Source organism: Dermacentor andersoni, chromosome 4 (assembly GCF_023375885.2).
Source record: "Dermacentor andersoni chromosome 4, qqDerAnde1_hic_scaffold, whole genome shotgun sequence".
Classification (NCBI taxonomy): domain Eukaryota; kingdom Metazoa; phylum Arthropoda; class Arachnida; order Ixodida; family Ixodidae; genus Dermacentor; species Dermacentor andersoni.
Window position 1 is genome coordinate 52,879,159 of NC_092817.1, and position 22,650 is coordinate 52,901,808.

At 46.2% G+C, this 22,650-nt stretch overlaps 2 protein-coding genes across 3 annotated transcripts; one reads left to right on the forward strand and one right to left on the reverse strand.

Moving 5' to 3' along the window:
- The first annotated feature begins 14,730 nt into the window (after positions 1 to 14,730).
- LOC129386343 (uncharacterized) lies at positions 14,731 to 17,715 on the forward strand. 2 transcript variants are annotated; one of them, XM_055074199.1, is made up of 3 exons: positions 14,731 to 15,573; positions 16,411 to 16,608; positions 17,265 to 17,715. In XM_055074199.1, the coding sequence occupies exons 1-3, from the start codon at positions 15,297 to 15,299 to the stop codon at positions 17,693 to 17,695; spliced, it is 906 nt and encodes a 301-aa protein (XP_054930174.1). In that variant the 5' UTR covers positions 14,731 to 15,296; the 3' UTR covers positions 17,696 to 17,715. The 2 variants fall into 2 exon arrangements, with proteins under 2 accessions (XP_054930174.1, XP_054930175.1); XM_055074200.1 differs by having other exon boundaries at positions 17,280 to 17,715.
- A 20-nt stretch (positions 17,716 to 17,735) lies between these two features.
- Positions 17,736 to 19,782, reverse strand: LOC126536673 (putative nuclease HARBI1). Its single transcript, XM_050183702.3, has 3 exons — positions 19,033 to 19,782; positions 18,166 to 18,374; positions 17,736 to 18,078 (listed from the first exon to the last, which is right to left on the reverse strand). Exons 1-3 carry the CDS (start codon positions 19,612 to 19,614, stop codon positions 17,736 to 17,738), a joined length of 1,134 nt encoding a protein of 377 aa, XP_050039659.1. The 5' UTR covers positions 19,615 to 19,782.
- Between the last annotated feature and the right edge of the window lie 2,868 nt (positions 19,783 to 22,650).

Here is a 22,650-nt window from a genome sequence, read left to right on the forward strand (position 1 = left end):
AAAGAAGAAAACAGAGAGAACCAGAGAAAATGAGTTATTCCTTAAATGAGGTTTTCGGCTCTTCCTGCAAAACGAAAGACAAAGTAACCGCGCCGAGGAGGAAGAGCAATCAGCATTCCTCGGTATCTGCTGAAACATCCGAATATTGGAGTGTATGCTGTTACTCGATATACAGAGTGAACGTGCGAACATGACGTATAAATCCGAATGGTAGTATAGCGGCGCCTGTATTTTACACGTGTCGCGCAAAGAATTTCCATTCATATCCTAAACGAATGAACGCTTCAAGTTTACATTTCATAGCGTCATCTGTGAAAACTCACCCAACCTCCCCTGTGCCGAGCCTCCACCCTTTGCACGCCGTCTTCTATGTATGGAGCGGTGAGTCGCAAAGAACTACAACAAGCGAGTGAATAGTGAAAACGGCTGAAACTTTTCAGGCAATCAGTAGACCCAGTTCCACATCCTCTTGGAGCATATTAAAGAGTGTTTGTTGAAATCATAAAGCTGGTATTTAGGTAACAATGCCTTAATGAGCGCCAGTTGAACGGCCGGACACCGCGGAAGCTAGTAAAAGAAGTCGCAGTTCCGCCCGAAAGGCGTAACATCGATTGCGATAGCAAATAAGTAGACAGTTATACGAAGTAAGACGAGAGTTTTATCGGCCGTTTAATTTTGTAAACATTCGCTTACTAACTAAATTAACAAGCATGCACGCGCGCACAAGCAAACATGAACACATTTCACTCGATGACTGCAGAAACTGGCTGGGAAACGCTGGAGTGAGGAAGCGTCGCAGCAGCAGCGAGCAAATTTACCTTCGTGCTGCCTCTTGCTTCAACGGGAACTTTGTGGTCAGAACATAGCACCCATGAAGCTATGAACCCACGACGCACCTAGACTCTGTACTCATCGCAGATCGCTTTCAAAATAGGACTCGCGCGGCCGCGCGCGGCCGCGCCATAAGCAGCAGCTGCCAGAGTAGAACGCCCCCACCCTCCCTTCCCTCTGGTGCCTTGCGTGCGACGGAAGACGGCGAGCTTCCACTCCGCTTTCCTCCTTCGCGCAGGCGAGATTGAGCCGCCATCATCGGCTCAGCCTCGGACGCTTTCACGCCCTAGGAATTCACCATTGGACTTGATCGCCAACCTTGGACATCACCGCCCTCGGACTTCATACAGAGCGCCACGGTGACGCCGACAGAGACGGCGACGACGACCGCAGATATGCGCGTGGAGTATCCATATATAATTGCTATCGCAATAAAAAATTTCATGTTACTCAAGGGACATGCGAAATTCTGAAGATACATGGGTGAGTTCTGTGAAGACTGCAAATATAACTAAAGGTTACGTTTAGAAGTTCACGCAAGCTTCTGCAAGCTTGAGCGCGCTTGGTAACAACTGCTGATTTAGCTAAAGCTGCTTTTGAATATTTGTGTTGGTTTTAAATATTCCATTCCACCTCCCTTTTCCCCCGTTCTCCATTCACACGAACTTCTTACGCTCGAAGTGCCAGCCAGCCCGGATACTTTAATATTTAATAATCTTCATTACATCCATGCATATTAGCAACGCGGCCACCTAGTAGCAAAGAACATTAATTAAATAATATTTTTGTGAATTCATTCCCAGAATTTTTGCTCTATTTAACCTACCTGCATTCTCCTTTCTTTCGTCTCTGTGTATCTCCCCATGAATAGCTGCGTTATATACGATCTTGAGTCGGCAAATGTCACTGATCGCCGTTGCCCACCACTATACAAAAGTATTGGGTAAAAAAAGCTTTTTTCTTATCTTTCTGGCGAACACTGACATCGTGCGCCGCTATTATGGAAAAAGCATTGTTACCCACCATTGTAATTAACTGTTGTGCGCATATTTATGTATTATGGAACATTTTAAGTCACGGGACTATACAATTTTTCTTCAACTGCGAAGCTTTCTTTCTGAGAAACCCGCTTGGCAATCCCTTTGTAGCTTCGCCCTAGATTCGGGCGGGTGACAATGTCCGCCATGAAGATTTCTACATCGTGCGCGATTCTACAGAACTTGCTTGACAAATAGATCTATGAATCAGTATCTTCAACTGCTTCGGACACTCGCGCAGTCCGCAGCAGGTCGCTAGACCACTCGACAAGTGTGATCCACATTGTACGGTGTGCTGTTATTTGCAAACACAAGTATTTTATTTATTGGCGGAAACCTCGCCCAACAAATCAGGTAGTTGCGCAGTGTATCTACAGGTAACAATTAAAACTCAAAGTAAACAATACAACCTATTCCTCAGCAGAACGGCACCCACGCTGTTAGGATAGGCTTATGTTTCGTCACTCATTGCTGATAAACCACAGCTCAGAATTACAGTGAGAATGCTGCAGCAAGGTCACATTCGTGAAACGAATTTTCTACTCCGACAGTGGCTGTGCATGTACGTCACGCTTGAAATCCCGCACTTTGTTCTACCTGCCGAAGACCTTTGCAGTAGTGCCTTGGAGGTCACTGCTGTACAAGTGCGATCAGAGAACCGAAGTCCCAGCGCGGCGTCTGTATATGTAAGCTCTCGTGAGAAGGTGTTGATGGAAGAGCTGACGAAATAGCTTTGCCACGACTGCCCAGCTCCGAGGATCACATGTGCGGAGTTCAACTCGCACGACACACTGGGTGATAAGGTGATTGACGCTTGTGGAAAGCAAACTGTCAACGCTTTGTACACTGGGGATTCTGTGTTATGAACGACCAGCGGCCAACATTTTTCTGACTGCCAACCTCTTACACTGTCACAGAATTGACATTGCATTCAATGGACATCTTATATCATCGACGACCAGTAAAAAAGAATGGGCAGTTATAATTTTCTGTTTTCGTGAACATCTCTGGTTTCTGAAGTACCGGACGAGCATCCTGTTCTGTGACAGGATGCTCGTCACAGAATACAGAGACAATTTAAGCGAATCTTCTGGAGACCTCTTGGCGGCCATGCTACACAGCAAGAGAGTAGCTACCGTGAAGCTGCAGCGACGAGATCACTTTCCCGCCACGGACTTAAAGGTAAGAAATCTGTGCGCTTCCCGCATGGGACGAATGCTAATGAGAACAAAAGGCGACCAAAAAATAAGAACGATATACAACATAATTCATGCAGCTATTCGCCTGTCAAAAAAACTTGAGAACTAAGGGCAAGTTGTCGTTTTATCCTGTTCTTCTTCACACCAATGCCGAGGATGTGGTGGGTGGTCAGTAGCCTTTGAAAAGTCAAAAGCCAGTCGAAACCCTCAAATTGAAACTAGGGAAGACACTGGCTTGTTTACCGAATGATTCGTTCTGATATACTCCTCTGGCAGGTCAGTGGACACAAACAACTTATTTCCGCTGCTATCGTTATTACTGATGGATACTGTTTTTACCATGGGGAATCTGGAGCTATCTGGAACGATGTGACGAGAATGTATCACTAACCGGATGCTTACTAACCTACTGGTGGAGCGACGACGTGAGCTACGTGAATTCTTTAATCAAGTATGGGTGACAGGCGACATCCCAAACTTATGTAAAATTGCATGGGCGGTGCTAGTGCTGAAACCAAGAAAGGATCCAGTAGCCCTGAACTCATACGGACCGGTGTCGCTGACCAACAGGGCCAGAAACTCCCAATTTGTATCAATAGGTTTTGGCGGCGTTTAAGCGCTTAAGATAATGTGTTGGACCTGCTTAGCCATATAGGACACTTTAATTTGCTCAACATTTGCAAATCTAGTAAGGTTTCTCAGCACTAGGTGTTCTTCTCGATGCTTCGAAAGCATACGACTGTGTGTCTCAAACAGCCTTCATCAGCCAGCTACAAGTGACAGATGTCAACGGTGATTGTTTCCGCTTCATCTAAAAGTTTATGAATGACCGCTGATTAAGAGTTCTTGGGAACGTTTTGAGTGACGAAATGCGTATTTTTCACGCCGTGCCACAAGCACGGCGCGAAAATACTATTTCTATTTTTAGTTTTCTATATATTTATTTATTCTATTATTTTCTATTTTCTATTTTCTATTTTTCCAAATACTATTTTTTTAAATTCTATTTTCCTTACTATTTAACATCGCCATGACTAGCCTCCCACGTGCATTAGGCCATCGAATTACAGTGAAGATGTCGGTCTAGGCGGATGACATCTGTATATGGTATCTGTATATGACATCTGTATAGTTTATCAGGTTGATGGCATGAGCGTAACTGTTACATAATTCACTGATTATTTGCTGTTTCTTTGTTAATTTACAGTTGTAGATTCTTTTTTTCAAATCCCACAAGCAGAGATTAGTTATCAAAGACTCCATTAAATATGTCTGCTGAGGTGCATCCAGCGTGAGCTTTCCACCAAAGTTTACCACTGGGCTCTTTGATGTCGCGATTCGAATTAAGCTAAGCCCCTTACGTCAAACACTGCCGAGGATAGCACAACTAAGCATGGCGGTAATCTGCGCAAGCATCTTTGCTGCTGCATTATTCAGTTCATGTACCGGATCAACAGAATACGCGACAACTTCGGCCTACGTTAGCAAAATCTTATTTGTGAAATTCACGCAACTAAGTATAAGGCCCCTTCGCTCTGTCAACTTTCTCGTGGCACGATTCGACGGTGCTTGAGCCTTGCACCAATGAGTAGTAAAAATTCGCGGCGATGACTAGTAACAATTCGGTGACACCGTGAACGAGACTGAGCCAGACTTGGCAGCAGCTATAAGAAAAATTTTGCGGAATACGATACATACGCAAGACACAGACATGAACACACGCACACACATATATACGCACGCACTCAAAGCGCCACTGTGACTTAGCACTCAGTTGCAAGAGCTCATGCAAAAAATCCTTCCTGGCTCTGCCACATATGGTGACAGCCTTTATGCAATACTACGGCTAAAAGCAATATCACCGTACGCATTTTGACGGCTAGCGAAGACAGGCAACACATGATTTGTATGATAAATTCTCCGTTGTGGAGAGAAGACTGAACAAGTTAATGTAACAGTGCGGCGAAGACGAAAGCAATCGACACAGCACAAGCGCTATCAACTGGAAATTTACACATCATAATGTGCATGCTCCCGCAAGACAATGAACAGAACATGACAACAGATGGCGGTTAGATCCCTTTGGATTGTACGAATCGGTGGCAGACTCGTGCCACACTGGTATTGTTGTAAATTTTGTACCACATTTCATGATTCTCTTGCATTTTTTTTCTGACCTATAACCGCGATCTGCTGTCATCTTTTCTTCCTTGCTTTGCAGGCGTATACGCCGTAAACTGTGTACAATAAACCCTCTTCCGCAATAAATTTCCACCTGATGATTAGCGCTTGTGATGTGTCCTCTTTGGATGCGTTGCTCATCTTTATCGCCGCCTTCACAGCGATGCCTGTTAGCTTTAACCAGGAGGCGCAGTAAGCCGACGTAGCAGCCATGGCCGCCTGAATAGGGATTGTTCTTACAAATTTGGAGAATAGTTCTCGCACTAGAACTGTTCGTAAGGTACCAGTTAAGCATCACCTTACAGCTTTAGTGGAGGCTTCAACCAATAGCAAACAACATTTACGAACAAAAAGTTTTGCAAATTCAGACTGACGTCTTTAACGTATATACAATGCGTAACTTTACCTTTATATAAGTGGTTTCTTGAGCTAATTTCGGGCACCTTTAAAGTCTCTATGCCTGCAACGTGCGGTAAGAATGCACGCCAGCGCAGTGGTCACTACAAAACGTTGCGCTGGCTGCGTCGCAAAAGCTAGAGCTCGTTTCGGCTACGTCTAGGCATATTGCACCCCCCATAAGTGAAGTTGTTTTGCGTGCAAGAACGGAATGGTCTGTGATTGGTCACCACGCTCGCAATTTGATCGTATGCTCTCATTATTGACCGGCTCGAGGGAGGCATCCGATAATGAGTCGCTCATGATAGAAAACCCGAACGATCGTTTTGCAACTGATCAGTTGACGTCAATTCTAACTTCCATGGCAATGCCCTCTTTTGTCAAAATAAAGTTTAGAGGTGCTCATCGCTTCTCTTTTGTAACAGTCCCTCCCCTTCTGTTTATCTCAACTACGCTGCAACTATATAGGCATAGCTGCGACCTGTCAACTTCTGTGCAAGTACGTATATATGTTTAAACACATCGAGGCAATGTAACTGCGGCAATAGTCGTGCTGCAGTACGGTTTGCATGTCCATATTGGTGTTTTGTAATACGCGTCTAGCACCGATGAATTCCGCGAACGCCAGAGCTCCAATGAACAACGATTGTACCGAGGACACCCCTCCTACCTCTAGTATGAAACCACTCGATGGCGGAATGGATGGGTTCAGTTCCCACACTGTGTTAGTTACTGACAGCCGGGTATCAGACGCTCCGACAGTGTAGAAAGCCATAGGAACATTGCCCCGCTTAAGCATTGAAAGTACGGTATTTTTTTTCCCCTGTTTGTCGCACAGTTCGCGTGCATGCCTTTCATTTTTCTGTCATGGTATTCGAGCTGTCGCAGTCCCATCGTAGCAGGCACTTACACAATAACGAGAGAAGCCTGGCGGATCGAAGCTCAACGACGCATATACATCTGGCCGCAATTTTGGTCGTCTGAAAATTGCGTCTGCGCGCCATTGATATGCATTTGTATAGAGTGCACAGAGCGACTGAGATCGATACGCGGTCGTGCTGACACGCAGGACCGCTGCTAGATTCCCAGCCGCACTCGTCGCGAAGGCAGCAGAGAGAAAAGTGTCAGTTAACTATACAATCAAGCAGTAGTCACTATGAAGTTTCGCTACTTGTCGTATACAAACCGTATGCTTAAAGTTCGATCTGATGAACACAAGTGTAATCAATTTTTTCTCCTAATTGTAGCAGGCGAGTTGGCAAGGCGTATCCCCTTAGAACAAATTATGAGGAAGACGCTGGCTTCAATGTATTCATTCCCAAAGTCTGAGACAAAATGCATTGGTGTTCCAGTTATTTTTGTGCTTCAAGGAATCAAAAGGTGTTTCGTTAAAACGGTAAGCGGAACAATGCCGTATTTTCGCCGCAAGATTGACGGCGCAATTACCACATCTGGTGTCCGTCTCTGAATTCTTGCCACGTGGATATGCCGTCCGAGCTCACTCCATAGCTACAATTCGTGAGGTCCATATGGGCCATTAAGTAGCTAGTTAATACGTTAATTAGTAAACTTTTGTTATATATTCTATTGTGCATTTCGATTTAATATGAATTAATGTCTGGCTCTTCGAGCGATCATGCTCGTGGATTAAAATTGTGCTGTCTGCCACAGCTCATTTCTAAAAAAGGAAAAAATAAAAAAAAGAGACACCTGTATACTACGCGTCTCATGAAGCGTCCGTGTTTGTCGAGGCGCGGTATTGTGGCGTCATAAAGCACGCTCCCGGCGAATGAAGGCTGCTGCTTCTAAGATTCCGGTGCGAAACTTTGCGTATTTTTCACCATTTATTTGTTTTTTGCCTAGATGGGTACACAAGGTGTTCATTGATTTATTACCTATATCTCAAAGGTCCCTGTTAAGGGGTTTTACATGAAGGGCAAGTCACATTTACTAGAGCAAATGTAGAGTGCCTTCCTTAAAACGGTAGAGCTGGGGCCCTATAACGTAAAACTATTCCAATATGTTTCTATTCCAATTTCCTGACGTCAAATTTGCGTAACCACCGACGCAAGCACCGGGAGGTCACCCGCACGGTTGTCTGAACAGACCAATCAAACGCTCTCCTCGTTCATAGGAGGTCACTTTTGTTTGCTTGAAAAACGAATAACAATGCCTACACTGAGCGGCTTGTCGTATCTAATTGGCTACAAGAGGCGAGGAGAACGCTCAAGTGGAGAGGGATTCACTGGGGCAGAGCCAGTGCACTGAAAATCGATAACCGGATGAAGAGGGTGGTGCCGGCGTCTGTGATTGGTCGGCTTTCCCTTACGTAGCTTGTGGTGGCTGGTCGAAAATCACGGCGGCATGCAACGGAAGCTTAAGAATGACGCTAAAACTGACCCTCAGCAAAGAAGAGTTGGCAGAATGAGGTGGTAAACGTGCCGAAAGGGCTCGAAAACGTTACACGGCCACGCAAGAAGTTTTATTATACTCAAATACGCCCATGCTCTCCGGCAGGTGCGAGTAGCCAGCATATCAGCGATCGGCGGCAGCCATCTTTTATTCCTTTCGGAACGGGGCAGCCTGCGGCTATTCCGAAGAAAATGCAGTTTTGTTCGGCATATTAATGCATCATTATCGCGTACACGTCACTTGACGCGGTGAGTTAGGGCGGTTTTGTGACGTCGGGTCACAGGCAGGTGAAGTGGGTGCAGCCCGAAAACTTACCAATAGCCGAGGGCTAATGGCGAAAAGGGGTCGAATCAGAAATAACTGTTTTTCTTTTTTCTGTCATGCATGCATAATCATGCATAATCAGTGTGTACACATCATATCAGATGGGGAGGTATCGCGGTTTTCGTGACGTCGCGTGACAGACTGGTGAAGTGGGCGTGGTCGAAAAAAGTTTTTGACTAATCGTGGAGGGCTGATAGCAGAATTGGAATAGTTTTACGTTATAGCGCCCCTGGATCCACTTCGGCAATACTATCGCCTGCCTAGGCGATAGTATCGGCGTCAGGCGCGCGGTGATTGGCTGGGGGAACAAAGTAAGATGACGCATAACGCTCAACCAGCCAATCAGTTCATCCGATTTTGCTAAACAGCCAATCAGCGTGTGTCGATCGCGAAGGCGTGGCCAAGGCGGTAGTATCGCCGAAAGTGGTGCGTGACGTCTGCAGCAAGACAGCTCGATGGGCGTACGAAAAAAAATAAGTAAGCTGCGGTCCGGATTAGGGGCGGTTGTATACGGCTTTGTCTTGGTTGAATCGGTTAGAGTGGCGATGAGTTGCGGTGATCGCAGATAGACGAGAAGGTTCGCGATAAAATTTATCAATTAAAGGAGGCAGAGTCGAGCGACACTGCGACGAAGTGCAAGATGAGGGAAGGCTAATTAGGGGCTTTATTTTTGTGACGCGGCTATATTATGAGTAGTCGGAGAGAATAAACCTAGTTGCACGGTTTTCAACAGATGTGTTTTTGTTAGGTTAGGTTCAATTGAGTAGGGCCCCTCGTGGCGCATGCACATTTTAGTTTTGGCCTGAAGGGGGAAAAAGATAAATTATGTGGTTTTACGGGTCGAAGCCAAGATCTGGTTATGAGGCACGCCGTAGTGGGGGTCTCCGGAAATTTGGACCCCCTGGTGTTCTTTACGTGCACCTAAATCTAAGTACACTGGTATTTTTGCATTTCGCCTCCATTTAAATGCGGCCGCCGTGGCCGGGATTCGATCCCGCGACCTCGTGCTTAGCAGCCCCAACACCATAGCCACTAAGCAACCGCGGCGGGTAAAATTGGGGCTGAGGGGAGAATTACAAGACAATAATTTTACAGAAGATGGCGCTAAGCATAAGTTTCAGCGTAGGTGGCCAAGAACGTGGTTAGCTTCGTTGATTACCTTGGTTACAGCGCCGCGATCAAGAAAGATAAGAAGAGAATTCTATGTCTAAGTATGTACACGAGATTACAGATGAAATTGCGAAATTACAAAGGAGGTATTCTGCTGTAGGGTAGCTTTGCTTGCAGTAATAAAAAAAATGGAAGAGATTTCTTGTTAACGTTAAGTGACATAAGCCAATAACTGCCCCACTTTTGAACGTGATTATAGTCCAATTGAGGTGTTTGAATGTCGTTAATGCTGCTAATTGGCAGATAGAGACAGTCGTCAGCAAATAACATAATGATTCCGGAAACTAGTAGGCAGGTCATTATTACATGCGATAAAGAACAAAGGGCTAAGCACTGTATTCTGAAAAACGCATGATATCGCACGAGGTGATGCAGAAGAGCAGTCTTTTTACATAAACAAATTGCTTTAGGTTCGTTATAAAATTTTAGGGCCTGTTTAGGACGAGTGGGTGAATGTTAAGAAAGGCGACAGTTTTGCCAACAACATTTTGTACGGCACTTTGCTTGTACCATTTGATGAACCAGCAATGACCGTAAGTTGTAACCTGATCGCAAAAAAAAAATGCCTACAGTGTGAAAGCGTGTACAAGAGTCGGAAAAAAATTGCTGGTGCTCCCGTAATCGAGAGCAGATGTAAGCATGGAATGGCAACCGGCAAAGCCGATTGGTTGGAGATGATCCTAACCACAATCTTAAAATGGGAGTAGCGCATGTTAGAAACGCCACACCCATATATACCACACTGCCCCACACCGTACCACTCTATACTGTGCACTGGTCCATATGAATACTGCCCAGCTAGAAGAAGAAAACCGGCTGAAGGTGGCACGACAGGCAGCAAAAAACGCCAGGAAGACAGAGCGCACTGCCCAGCTATAAGAAAATCGCCTGAACGAGGCGACGCGAAACCCGCGCCGCGGAATTCACGGACCGCTGGCCTTCTCAAGAGCACAGGCAACCCTGTCTCAGTGCCAAAAGATGACAATGAAATGTATGGTGCCCTGTATCTGCCTTTTGAACGTCGCTATTGGAAACGACAAATAAAACTCCAGCTTACTAGGAGTTACAGCTTGAGTCGTATTGTGAACAAACATTTGAAAGTCGAAAGCAATATTTTTTTAACTTGTTTGGGCAGTAACTAGCGTATGTAATGCGGTCCTGTAAAAAGGGTTAGGGACCTGAGGCCACATTTTTTCATGTTTTGACTGGTTGCCCGGACGACCTCGTTTTGTTCTCGCAACATGCCCGGATAACGGCTCTGGCTTTTGGTTCAAGGTCACTTGGAGGTCGCCTATAAATGCAGCTAAAAGCGTTTCATGCTTAAAAGGCAGTAACAGTTCAGCAGCTTTTGCGCTCGCCTCGCTGTAGTTTTTGAAAACTTCCCGCTGGACAAATATTCTGGAGTTCACTGACAATCCTGGTTTCGTATTCATCTACTAAAGTTAATAGGGCCTCAAGACACGTTCCAATGCTCACAGAAAATGCGAAGATCACAGACTACAAAAATTAGTATTCATTCAAAGCAACGCTCAAATCCTTCTACGCAATGTCACTAATATGGCGCATCCAAAGAAACCTCGCGTCCATGCAACGTGAGCAGTTTCGCTATACCTACTAACTAAACGTCGTCTACTGCATCCTCCATGCAAAATAACGAGCACTCGAAGCTCATTTAGGCAGCTTGTCCTGGTAACGAGCGTATCCACTCAAACGAAGTTCTGTAAACAACGTACGCCTTCCTCCCCTTTTCAATGAGTAACTTCTGCCTAGGTTACTAAAAACGACGCACGTGTCACCAGGCTGGGCGTCGTAACACTCATTACTAAATATCATAATTTAGAGGCAGCGCACGCTCATACCCTACCAGTACCCTAATGCGTCTTATATTTTTATGGCGATAAGTGGATGTTGCGCGTCAATTTTACCTGTTTAGTGTAGACATTCCCGCCAACCCACATTCATTAATTTTGGGGACCACTACTACACATCCTTCGCGGTGCAGAAGAGCGTTGCCTTGCGAAGGCTTGCATAGAACAGCTCTTCAACCAGGTCTTCTTTTTTTCTTTAGCAAGTCTCGAATTCTGGTTCTCCCCTTGAAACCCACATAATACATAAGGTGCGGCGACACGGGTAGAGGGTAAAGTTTTCAGAGATGGTCCCGACGATATGCAACTAAGTTCGAAAACACGAAGCACAACTCTATGAACGGGAACAAATTTTTAACGACCAGCTGACATTCAGCTGTAATGGAGCGTCCCACAGGTCGACAGGGATTTTCATAATTTCTTTCTCTCTTTTACCTACATTTAAATGATTCTCGAAAGTGTGCCGCCTAGTATATTGCTATGCAAAAACGAAGCTCCGCAAAAGCCGAGGCTGAGGCTGCACTCATAATTTATTAAAACCTCGTTAGCCTGCATTCCGCCCGGCTGACCAGCAGTGGGGCAGTTGGTAAACATGTCATATCAGTTCTGCGAAAGCCTGCAATATGAAGGACTTTTCATGAAATGGGAAAATTTTCATCCACCAAACTGTAGTACGAATATTTGCTTTGCATGGCTTTGTGCTACTGTCGGGCGGATGACAATTTGTATCTTTCATCAGCAGATAAACAGGTGCGAATACGAAGTGAAAGTAAAGACAGGAAGAACATAGTCATCAAGTGGATTGGTCTATGCAACCAGCCGATTTAGTGTGCAACTATCACGACCCGTCGAGTGATGCACACGTTCAAAACAAGGCGCACTTCTTGCCCCTCACTGATGTCGGTTGACTACGCGTGTTAACAAAATACTTCGAAGGTTTAATTGTTTCGTAAGACCAGGCAGCGTGTAATCACGACAGCAAACTTCTTATCAGCAAAGGGAGCAAATTAATGACAAATTCTTGAGAGTTGGCCTTAGGGCTGGCATTCAAAAATTATATAAGACAGACTGTAGAGTTTGTAGATAAATGTATGTCGACTTTCCACTGACTTTCTAAAGAAATGTTTGTAAAGAAGTGCTATATGGTGTGGTTTGTAAGAGTGAGCAGATGCTGGAAAATCTTGATCGTTTATTGTCACGGGGTAATGCGGTGATGATAGCGCGTAGCCTGGCTGAGGAATAAAACGACTTCGCGCTGACTTGGCGCAAAGTTTGTTCGTCCCATATATAGTTTCTGTATTTACACCGTAAACATATCGCTCGAATATAGTTCATCCGTGCGTCTAACTACCGTTTCAATTTATAGGGGTAGGTGACGGGCCAACGGACTTTTTATTGCGATAGCAGGGCATTTCAGCGAACACTTTCAAAAAGTGGTTGATAGCCAATGGCAGATAGCCTGTGGCAGATAGCCCAATTCTAGTTCGTGTGCTGGTCTACTCGAAGAGGAGGACATTACTTGGACAAAAAGTTGAAATGCATTATCGACAAATATTTTCTTTTTTTCTTGAGGGGGGTGGGTGGGGGTGGCAGGAGAATAAAGAATATTCATTTGCCCGGCGTTAATTCAGAGAGCAGAGAGGCCTTGACGGGACTGTGCGTCCAGGAATTCATACAAGGAACAACACACTACATTACAAAAAATTATGGAGATCCAACGCACATGTTCCAACGCACACAAGCTTCGCTTCACATCTATCTCCAGCGACGCTTTTGTGAACCGGCTAGCAAAACGCTTTAAATTCGCCAGTTTCATTCCTGCGCGTTTGCCGTAAATTGGCCCGAGCACGTGATCTCGCCTCCTCGTGCTACGTGACGTGACAAATGCTAGATAGGCTTGTATTTGTTTATTTCTCCTTATTTATTTTAACATTACCAGCCGTACCTTTTACAGGACCTCGTTTTGGGCATGTGTCATAGTATGTGAATCATAATCATCACGAACATGCGAAGGCGCTTCTTGGCCGATCCCCCTCTGTGAATTATATGCGCCATAGCATGTAAATCATGGTCATCATCAGCAGGCGACGATGATCTCAAAAAGCCAGATGACAATGGAGCGAGAGAAATGTAGGTGTGGTGATGGCCTACATAAAGGTATTTCAATTGATTAAAAAGACTTCCCACCAGACTTACCGATACCCAATATTGATGAAGTATATACTTTTGCCTCCCTTTTAGGAAATTCTGTATGCTGTAATAACTGAAGTCTTCGTTTTGTTCTTGTAGACGAGACTATGGCATTTTGGGCCACTATGCAAATAACTTAACCGCGCATGTTTTGTATTTGTAGTAAATACCATGAAGGGGGAAAAGCGCGGTTGTGGCCTAATTGTTAGCGCTGCTGCGCTGGCGGCCGGGGTGCGAATCTCGCCAGCGGGCCCACTCCGTTTCTAAATAGAAATGGAGCGGGCCCGCTGGCGGGATTCGCCTTCACTTAAGGAAGTGAATGCGAATCTTCTAGGCGAGAACCCGACCAGCGACCCACCGACCGACCGACCGACACAGGCCAAACCATGCAATAGTAGACAAAGAAAGCGTTGCGTTAAATACACACACACACGCACGCATGTACACAGACAAACATGGCGCGTACGTGGCCAATACCGTGTGGGGATATGTGGAAGAAAATATGAAAAATACCCTATGTGGTGTCGATTCAAGATGGCAATCTAGCGCGATAAATTACGGCAAAAGGAGTAGAAACACAGGTAATGTACAGTGATTTTTCTGTGCGGCCACAGACTACGCAGGCAGAACGCAGAAGACACGCGAATGGGCTTGTCTTCTGAGTTTCAATGCTTGTCGGTCTTTTTATGCGAAGCATATTACTAGAGCTCAACCCAGCTCCTCAGGCGCGGCGGTGTCGCCTTCAATGACATTTCGTGACCCCATGCCATACCACGTGACACCGTGACGTCACGACAGAGGAGAAACGGGGCTCCAACTCGCGCCGTCGCTCGCGGCGTCGCCTTCAAGGCTGACCACGTGACACCGTGACGTCACGACAGAGGAGAAACGGGGCTCCAACTCGCGCCGTCGCTCGCGGCGTCGCGGCGGTATATAAGCAGCTGCGCTTGTTTCTAGGTGGCTTTGGCTCAACTCTTGCAAGATGGGCTGGGTGGGAATCGAACCAGGGTCTCCGGAGTGTAAGACGGAGACGCTACCACTGAGCCACGAGTATGATGCTTCAAAGCGGTACAAAAGCGCCTCTAGTGAGTGCGGTGTTGCCTTAGAAACGAGCTGTTTCCGTATTCACAAACCAACCTTATCTTAACGCTATAAGGCGCCCTTTTATAAGGATGAGGAAAGTATAAGGTTGAGAAAAGGCCAAGGTATGATTCAGAAGCGTCCCTTATTGCGTGAAAAGGCGTCCTTATCGAAGGCGGCCTTATCGTCATAAGAGATGAGCATGGGTGCGAGGCTATGAAGTTTTCTTGGCCTTAAACCGCTCAGTTATTAGAAAGGAAACACATTTTTGTCGCTGAGAACAATAAATATAAAAATTGGATGGCGCATTATTACGCGTTGTGAAAAAGCAATGTGAAAAGAGCGCGTTCTAGCTGTTGCGCGTCTCTCATCTGGCAACACGCGTTGCCGTTTTTTTTTTTTTTTTCATTTGCGGTGTTTCATTTTCCATTTCCATTTTGCGGTGCTCGAGCGCAGTTCCTTCACCTTTTCTCTTGTGTGTTAGCTATAACTTGCGCTTTGTACTTTTAGATGCTGTAAATATTGCGCGTATTTATTTATTTATTTCCTTATTTGTTCATTTATTTGTGTTTTGAAGTGTTCGTTTGCTTATTGTAAGATCTGTTGTGGGAATGGCCACTGAGAGGAAAAAAATCAACTTTACGGAGGAGGAGCGGGGAATTTTGATTGACTTGGTGACGAGAGAGAGCAACGTGCTGGAGAACAAGCGTACTGATGCGGTGTCCCTGAGCGAGAAGAAAAAGAAATGGCAGCAGATAGAACAACAGTTCAACAGTAAGAACGGAGTCCACCCGCGCACGGAGCATCAGCTACGCAAGTGTTGGGACAACTTGAAAGAGAAGTGGCGCAGGGCGAAAGCCACCGACACAAAGGAGCTGTTCCGAACTGGTGAGTTATATTTCTTCTCATTTTTCGTGTGTCAAAACAAAAATAGAGAGCAACGGCACCACCGGGTGTCGTCGCATAATCCGTGAGCGCCGCGTCCACTCAGCCCGGACGGGCCGCCTAAGCAAACGCACGGAGCGTTCCGGCGCGTTTGCGGTGTCACCAGTGTCTGCCATGCAACGCTGTTTTGTTGCATGGCTGGCGCCAGCATGGCAGCCGCGCCAGCCAACGAGACAACAGTGCCAACAGATCGAGATGAAGAAGTCTGATTTTGAGGCCGTGTAATATATTTTGTCAAACAGGCATAAAAAAAATGGATAGAGTAAGGCTGTCAAAAGCTTACCTTAATCCAAATCGGAGTGCCGAACGTACGCGTCTTGTTGGAAAGACGAAGCAAGTGCTCTTCAAAACGCAATAAACAATGCCCACATATCGGTTTATCAGTAAAGATGGTTATAAAACGCTTCTGTGTACTGGCGGTGCAGTAAGGGGGGAATACGGTGTCGGGAAGAGAGGAGCGGTACGTCAAGCTTTTGCTTCATGTGAGAAACGCTGGCTAAGCGAAAGTAAATGGGCCTGTTGGTTAGGATTTATCGTAAAGTTCGTAACAGCGCAATACAAGATAGGGACAATTGGAAGGAAAGAATGACGAGCCGTGTTGCCGTTTTTTATTTCATATTGTACGTGTCTTGTGTTGCGCTGCTACGAACCTTGCGACAAGCGATACTAGTTAGAGTGGATGTCTAGCGGATCGGTTTTGAACTGACTCCTTAAGGACTGTGTTATATTTTCATCGGCTGGTATTGCAATATGTATTTCCTTGAACTTCATGCTTTTCAGGGGGCGGCAAAGCAGCCGATTCGGTGCTCACAGAAGAGCTGCAGCGAGTCGGCGCCGTGGCATCGCATATGTCAATACGAATTGACAACGCTTTTGACAGCGACCGTGCGCGACACGACGTTGCTACCAGCGAGGCCACGGCAGTAGTTACTGCGCTGTTGTCATCCATGCAGCCAGCGGCGATCCCTGAAGGCGACGGTAAAATGATAAGCGTCTTGTCTTTACAAGCGAAGTGCATGTCGTTTCTGTTGCACGCTGCCTATATGTTTCAAAAATGACTGATGGTGTACAAACATGCTTTGTTTTTGTGATAACGTGATTACGTAATATACACGAAGCATATTTTGTATTTAACATGACCAACATGTTCCTCAGAGGAATTCCTTATCTGAAGAACGTTACGTATCAATTGAGTCTGTTATGTGAGGGTCTTTTATGGCGGTGCAGATGCAAACCATAATTTTATATCACTCAGAACGAAGCAATTTTTTTGCTTCCAATTTTCTAAAGATACACTGTAAATACTGCAACTGATGTGAGTTGCTGCTCCTCAACTTAACAGCATCCGCTAATTGGCTTGTAGGTAATTATAATGGCAAGACGTGGTCATGTTTGGGCATTAGCCTGTGCTGCAAGAAATTTATTGGAGGAGGTTCATGACATATTTGGCAATAAATTCACATAATAAGTAAACAAGTGGCAAGTTTCAGCAGATGTGCGCATACCGTGATGTTATTGTTTAGCACTCTGTCCAAATGCTCAATTTCACAGGATGTAGGGGAAAAATTATCTGGTGACAATTATCATGACATATATGCATGCCTTAAACGTGACAATGGTATATTGTTTTGCAGGTACTGAATTTGCAGGTCATCACGCCAACCAGGATGACCCAATCTGGGAATTGGAACCATTGAGCCCTTTGAACGCCGATACCTATTGCACAGAGACGGAATGTTTAGGCGAACCGCAAGCATCTCAAGCTCCACAAGAGCCTGTGAGCCAACAGAGCGTGAACAGACCCACACGTCCACTGCCTCCACTTGTTCGGAAACGGGGCAGCACAGCAAGAACTTCACAGCTCGAAAAGGAAATTCATGCGCGGCTAGAAGCTGTTGCAGAAGAACGAGTGAACAGGCGGAAGGAGCACTTGCAGCGTATGCGATTTGCGAGGGCTGAGCGAAAAGAACGCAAGGCCATCAATGCGCAAAAACTAAAAAATGCCGAAGCGAAGGCAGCGCTTCTGACATTGAAAATGCAGCTGCTGAAAAAGCAGTTGGAATAAAAATATTTTGTTCTTTGGAAGCAATGTTGTTTATTTGTTCTTAGCGAGAAAAATAGTCGCGAATGATACGCCTGCGGGCTCTGAACCCATCTTCAGTGTCTGATTGCTGTGGCTCATCAGGTGGCATTGGTGGACCTGGCTGTGCGGCAGGACCCTGTTGTGTGGCAGTAGGAGGAGGTGCAGCAGGAGCTGGGTGAACGTCCGGAGGGATTGGGTCATTCAGGTGGCGGCTGAGATTGTGCAGTGCAGCACACGCTGTTATGACCAGAACAGAGGTTGACGTCTTTATCTGCAATTTCATGTCGAGGCACGGAAACCTTCTTTTCCAGATGCCGAAGACCCTCTCGATTGTGCACCTTGTCGTTTTCTGGGAGTTGTTGTACCTTTGGAGGAATGCATTTTAATATGAATGGTAAAAATCTAATCCCTACTCATTATGTTGCCCTGTTACCGTTCAGCTACATGCTTACCTGCGCTCCGCTGAACTTTTCGGTTCCTTTAGTGGTGTCATTAGATAACGTCTGCAAGCGTATCCCATGTCTCCGAGGAGCACACCTTGAACTTCCCCATCCTCATAGCGTGCTCTGGCATGGCTGTTGTCAAATATACGGCTGTCGTGATTGGAGCCTGGCCAACTGGCGACAAGATCAAAAAACTGCAAACGAGGTCCTGTGATTGCCTGCAATAAGAGAATATGCAGCTCTCATGATATGCTTTCACGTTGGCATGCATTATAGCTACGTCCCAAAATACCCTTGCTGTAATGTGAGAGCGCACCATCACTGCAATGGGTCAGTAATCATTCTGGTAAGCTAAACTTCCTTACCATGATAAAATAACATACTGGGATACAAGCCATACATTCACTCTTTAGCCTTTTAACGTGCTTTTGTGAAGTCATGCAGTATATATATATCCGTAAATTGAAAAGAAAAAAGAACCCTACTAGAATATTAAAAATTCAGCCCCCATTCGGTTACAGCAGTTGCAAATAAACGCATTTGGGAAATTGTGGCTAGTGCTCAAAGCGATGTGCCATAATATGTATGTTGTGCACAGAATAGCTTTAAACCTCGTATTCAGAAATGCATCTTATGCTTGACTTGATCTAAACGACGCCTGTCGTCAACGCACCAAAAGAAACGCAATGAGCGTCTTCGGCGCGTTCGCACAAGGCGTCATTCATATCAAGTCAAGCATGGGCTTCAAGTTAAGATGCAATTCTGAATACGGGGGTGAAATAATGCTGAAAGTGTGTTAGAAGCCGCACGATGACCCGTATTTACTTGCGAATGTATTTCGACGCGTAATAATTGTAACATGAACTCTCCACATACCTGCACATTAAAAGAAAAATATCCTTTCCTGCAGCGAAAGACTTCTGCGTCTTTACCTCCAGGGCTCTTGATCCTGATGTGGGTGCAGTCCATGCACCCTGTCACACCAGGAAACTTCGCTATTCGATAAAATTCGTCCATCACTCGAGATGCTTGTGCGGCATCGGGGAGCTTCACGAGTGCTGGGAACAATGTCGCTGCGATCACAGTCGTCACACGTTCAATGATGCGAGACACTGAAGGCTGCGATATGCTGACCAAGTCACCAGTGACCACTTGAAACGTCCCGCCGCCGTAGAAACGGAGGGTCACGAGGAGCTGTAGAAGTGGCGGCACGGGCGAACCGCGATCGTCTGGGCTCGGAGCAAGTGGCAGGATGGAGAGAAGGTGTACCACCGCTCGTTTTGAAAAGCGGAACCTGCCAAGAAACTCGCGGTCGTTGTACATCTCGATGACATTCTGACGGTCCCTGAGTACACGCCGGATGAGCTTTACATAAGGAAGGGCTGCGCGAACATCGGCTTCCCTTAATAGGGCGACAAAATCGACTAGCTCCGAAAAGCTGCTTGCGTGGTCGGCCATAATAAGTGGCGCCTTAAGGTAGCTGCCGGGCTACCTTAAGGAAGGCTCCTTTTCCGAGCCGGTAAGGTTAAGGAAAGGTTCGACTTAAGCATAAGGTTTGTTTATGAAACGCGTCAAGGCGCTGAAAAGGTAAGGAAGGCAAAAGATAAGTATAAGGTTGGTTTGTGAATACGGGCCTTAAAGGCTCAGGCGTGCGTCGCTTGCTCAGGCGCACATTTCGTTGCCGCGCCGAACGCTGCGTTGCTCGACGCTCACCGCGTCCAATGCGGGGCGCGTAGTCGCTGCGCCGTAGCCCATTGTCTTACACCCCTTGGCGGGTCGACGGGAACGCTGTCGCGTTCCACTCTTGAAGGCGAAGCAGAGTAACGCATGAGTTGTTTCTTCGTCTAGCCGAACCAAATATAGCCAAGCAACAGCAGTTCACCAGGCTAAACAGTGGTTCAACAACTAAAATAAAGGCTAGTATGCTTCGCATCCTGGGCTTAACCTTTTCTCACTGTACAGCTGCCATCATGAGTGGGAGAAAATTCATGGACAGGTTGCGACAGCTGCACCAGTGCGGACATTCCATTCGTCTTCAACAAACATTTCAACTCAACCAAAAAACATGTGCCGATCAGGTGGAAGGACCCCGTCACGCATCACTGGCTGCCTGTGCTTCGCTTCTAATGTGCAATTGTTGACCTCTGTCATTACGTACGCTAAGAAAACGACATTACATTATTGCATTACGGGGTTTGACATCCAAAAGCAACTCGCACGATATCACAGTCGCCGTTGGGGTGAACTCCGCGTTACTTTTGACCACCTGGGGCTATGTAACGCTGTTATGCACAACGCATCTTACACAATATGCTGACTTTCGTGCATGCAAACGCTGATAGAAAACAGGGGAACGTAAAGGAAATACCACAATTACGTTTTTGTTCAGCTGGACGGAAGTTACAGCTGTGCATATGGACAGTTCGACAATCTATTCACTAAAACAAGGTTTGGGCACGGGCTAGTTGATATTCCATGGTATTCTGCTCACTAATAAGCCGCTTCTGAATGAGCGACCGTCGTTTGTTTTTGACGAAGAATTTCCCTTCGCGTGAAACTGCGTTTAGGCCTTACAGGGTTAACGTGCCCTCAAAAAGAGGAGACGCACAAACGGTCTTGCGTTCGGTTTACATCGCAATGCGAAAAGCGGCAGCGGGGAATCGACAACGCGGCCTCGTTCGTCCACAGCAACAGAACGCCGCACCTATGCTGAGACGCCCGTGGCAGGCACGGCCAAGAAATCATTGAAAAAAGGATTCGCCGACAGGTGTGCGTAGGAGAGTGAAAACAGGACTTTTTTAGCTAACGAGCCCAGCACACCTTCTCGCTACATTGTCGTCTAGTGCGAGCACTGTCAGAAGAGATGGAAATTGCGGCATGCGAGTGATGCTCGGCTAAAAGCAGCTAATCGTTCTTTTTTTTTTCTCTATTCAAGGTAGGGATAATATAAGTGCTTTATTCTATTGCTATTCCTCTTCGCACATCCTCAGTGTTCCAAGCGGTTCGGTTATCAGCGCTCCGACCAGGTTATCCTCGGCATCAGGTGACCGTTAACGGCAGGTGGAAAAGGAAAGAATAGAATCGCATGCAAAACAAACCCTTACAATATACCGCTCCAGTTGACTTTCCACGCACGTTTTCAAAAGCTGCTTTATAGCACGAATGATTTAATCTCACCTCGTTTTATCGGTATATAATGGTTCAACAATTTACTGTTTAAAAAAAATAAATTATGTGGTTTTACGTGCCAAAACCACTTTCTGATTATGAGGCACGCCGTAGTGGAGGACTCCGGAAATTTCGACCACCTGGGGTTCTTTAACGTGCACCTAAATCTAAGTACACGGGTGTTTTCGCATTTCGCCCCCATCGAAATGCGGCCACCGTGGCCGGGATTCGATCCCGCGACATCGTGCTCAGCAGCCTAACACCATAGCCACTGAGCAACCACGGCGGGTAATTTACTGCTTGCGAAGAAGCAGACAACTATTAGCGCTTCGCTGGCACCAAAGGCGGAAGACGGGGCGTCTATGTTAACGCCCAAAATGAAATTCGAACTGCGCGCCATGATGACATTTAGAAAGCGGAGCGTTGTGGGGACGCCCCACTGCGCCTTCGCAGTGGAAGGCATTGATGAAGGAACGGGAGCACAGAGGAGGCCGTGTTTGATTGCCCGCTTCTGCTGAACGCGTTCAAGTGCTTTTTTGCGATAAAATATTTCTGAAAAAGCCTATTTTCACGCTGAAATGCTTTTCTCCACGTCAATAAAAAGTGGTTCAGGGCCCCTTTAAGCAGAGCTACGACGCAGCTGGGTCGCTCCTCCTATATAGGGACCAGGCTTTTGCTCATGCCAACGTCAATTTGTCAACGAGGGGTCGTGTATTCGCTGAAATCTCGTTGCTTGCGCAATCATGTAGGAAAAGAGCGATTACCGTGGCCTTCCAGTTATATCTCAGTGTTATGAAGGATAATGACAGGGACCTCTAGACTCCTTTCACCAAGCCGGATAATGAGTTTCGAACGGAGTTGCGTCAGCACTATATATATAGCAGCAGCGGGCAGCCAGCCCGATGGCGGCCCGCAGCTTGGGGACGTAAGCAGAACGCCGTCTCGAGGGGCACGGCTTTGCGCTCGCTACAGCCTCCAACTTTCCGTTTCGCGAGGTCTGATAGCCGGATTTTATCGTCCCACAGTTCCACGGATAATCGTATTTTTCCAGATTCAGAAGTTGGTATGGCCTATACGGAGAGCTCCCTTCAATTTCAAAATACGATGAGCCCGTTGAAGGTAAAGGTTTTGACGTTACTTAATTAAAATTTTGTTAATTGGCTAGTAATTATCGTGTGTCACCCCTCACCCCGTGGTCGCCACCACTGGCGGCATGTCTCCGAAGGACCCGTCCTTTTATTTCGAAACGGCTATTTTAACACGTTACTTGAAAGTCTTCGTAGAAACACCCTGCATGCATGTTATTCTCATGTGCTTACGCAGGTC

What these genes read in the sequence shown, in the direction of transcription:
- LOC129386343 (XM_055074199.1), top strand. Translation starts at nt 15,297, where the DNA reads ATGGCCACTGAGAGGAAAAAAATCAACTTTACGGAGGAGGAGCGGGGA. An exon ending in AAAGGAGCTGTTCCGAACTG is followed by an intron (nt 15,574 to 16,410) that starts GTGAGTTATATT and finishes CATGCTTTTCAG; the next exon opens with GGGGCGGCAAAGCAGCCGAT. An exon ending in GGCGATCCCTGAAGGCGACG is followed by an intron (nt 16,609 to 17,264) that starts GTAAAATGATAA and finishes ATTGTTTTGCAG; the next exon opens with GTACTGAATTTGCAGGTCAT.
- LOC126536673 (XM_050183702.3), bottom strand. Translation starts at nt 19,614, where the DNA reads ATGGCCGACCACGCAAGCAGCTTTTCGGAGCTAGTCGATTTTGTCGCC. An exon ending in ATTTTTCTTTTAATGTGCAG is followed by an intron (nt 18,375 to 19,032) that starts GTATGTGGAGAG and finishes CTCTTATTGCAG; the next exon opens with GCAATCACAGGACCTCGTTT. An exon ending in AAAAGTTCAGCGGAGCGCAG is followed by an intron (nt 18,079 to 18,165) that starts GTAAGCATGTAG and finishes ATTCCTCCAAAG; the next exon opens with GTACAACAACTCCCAGAAAA.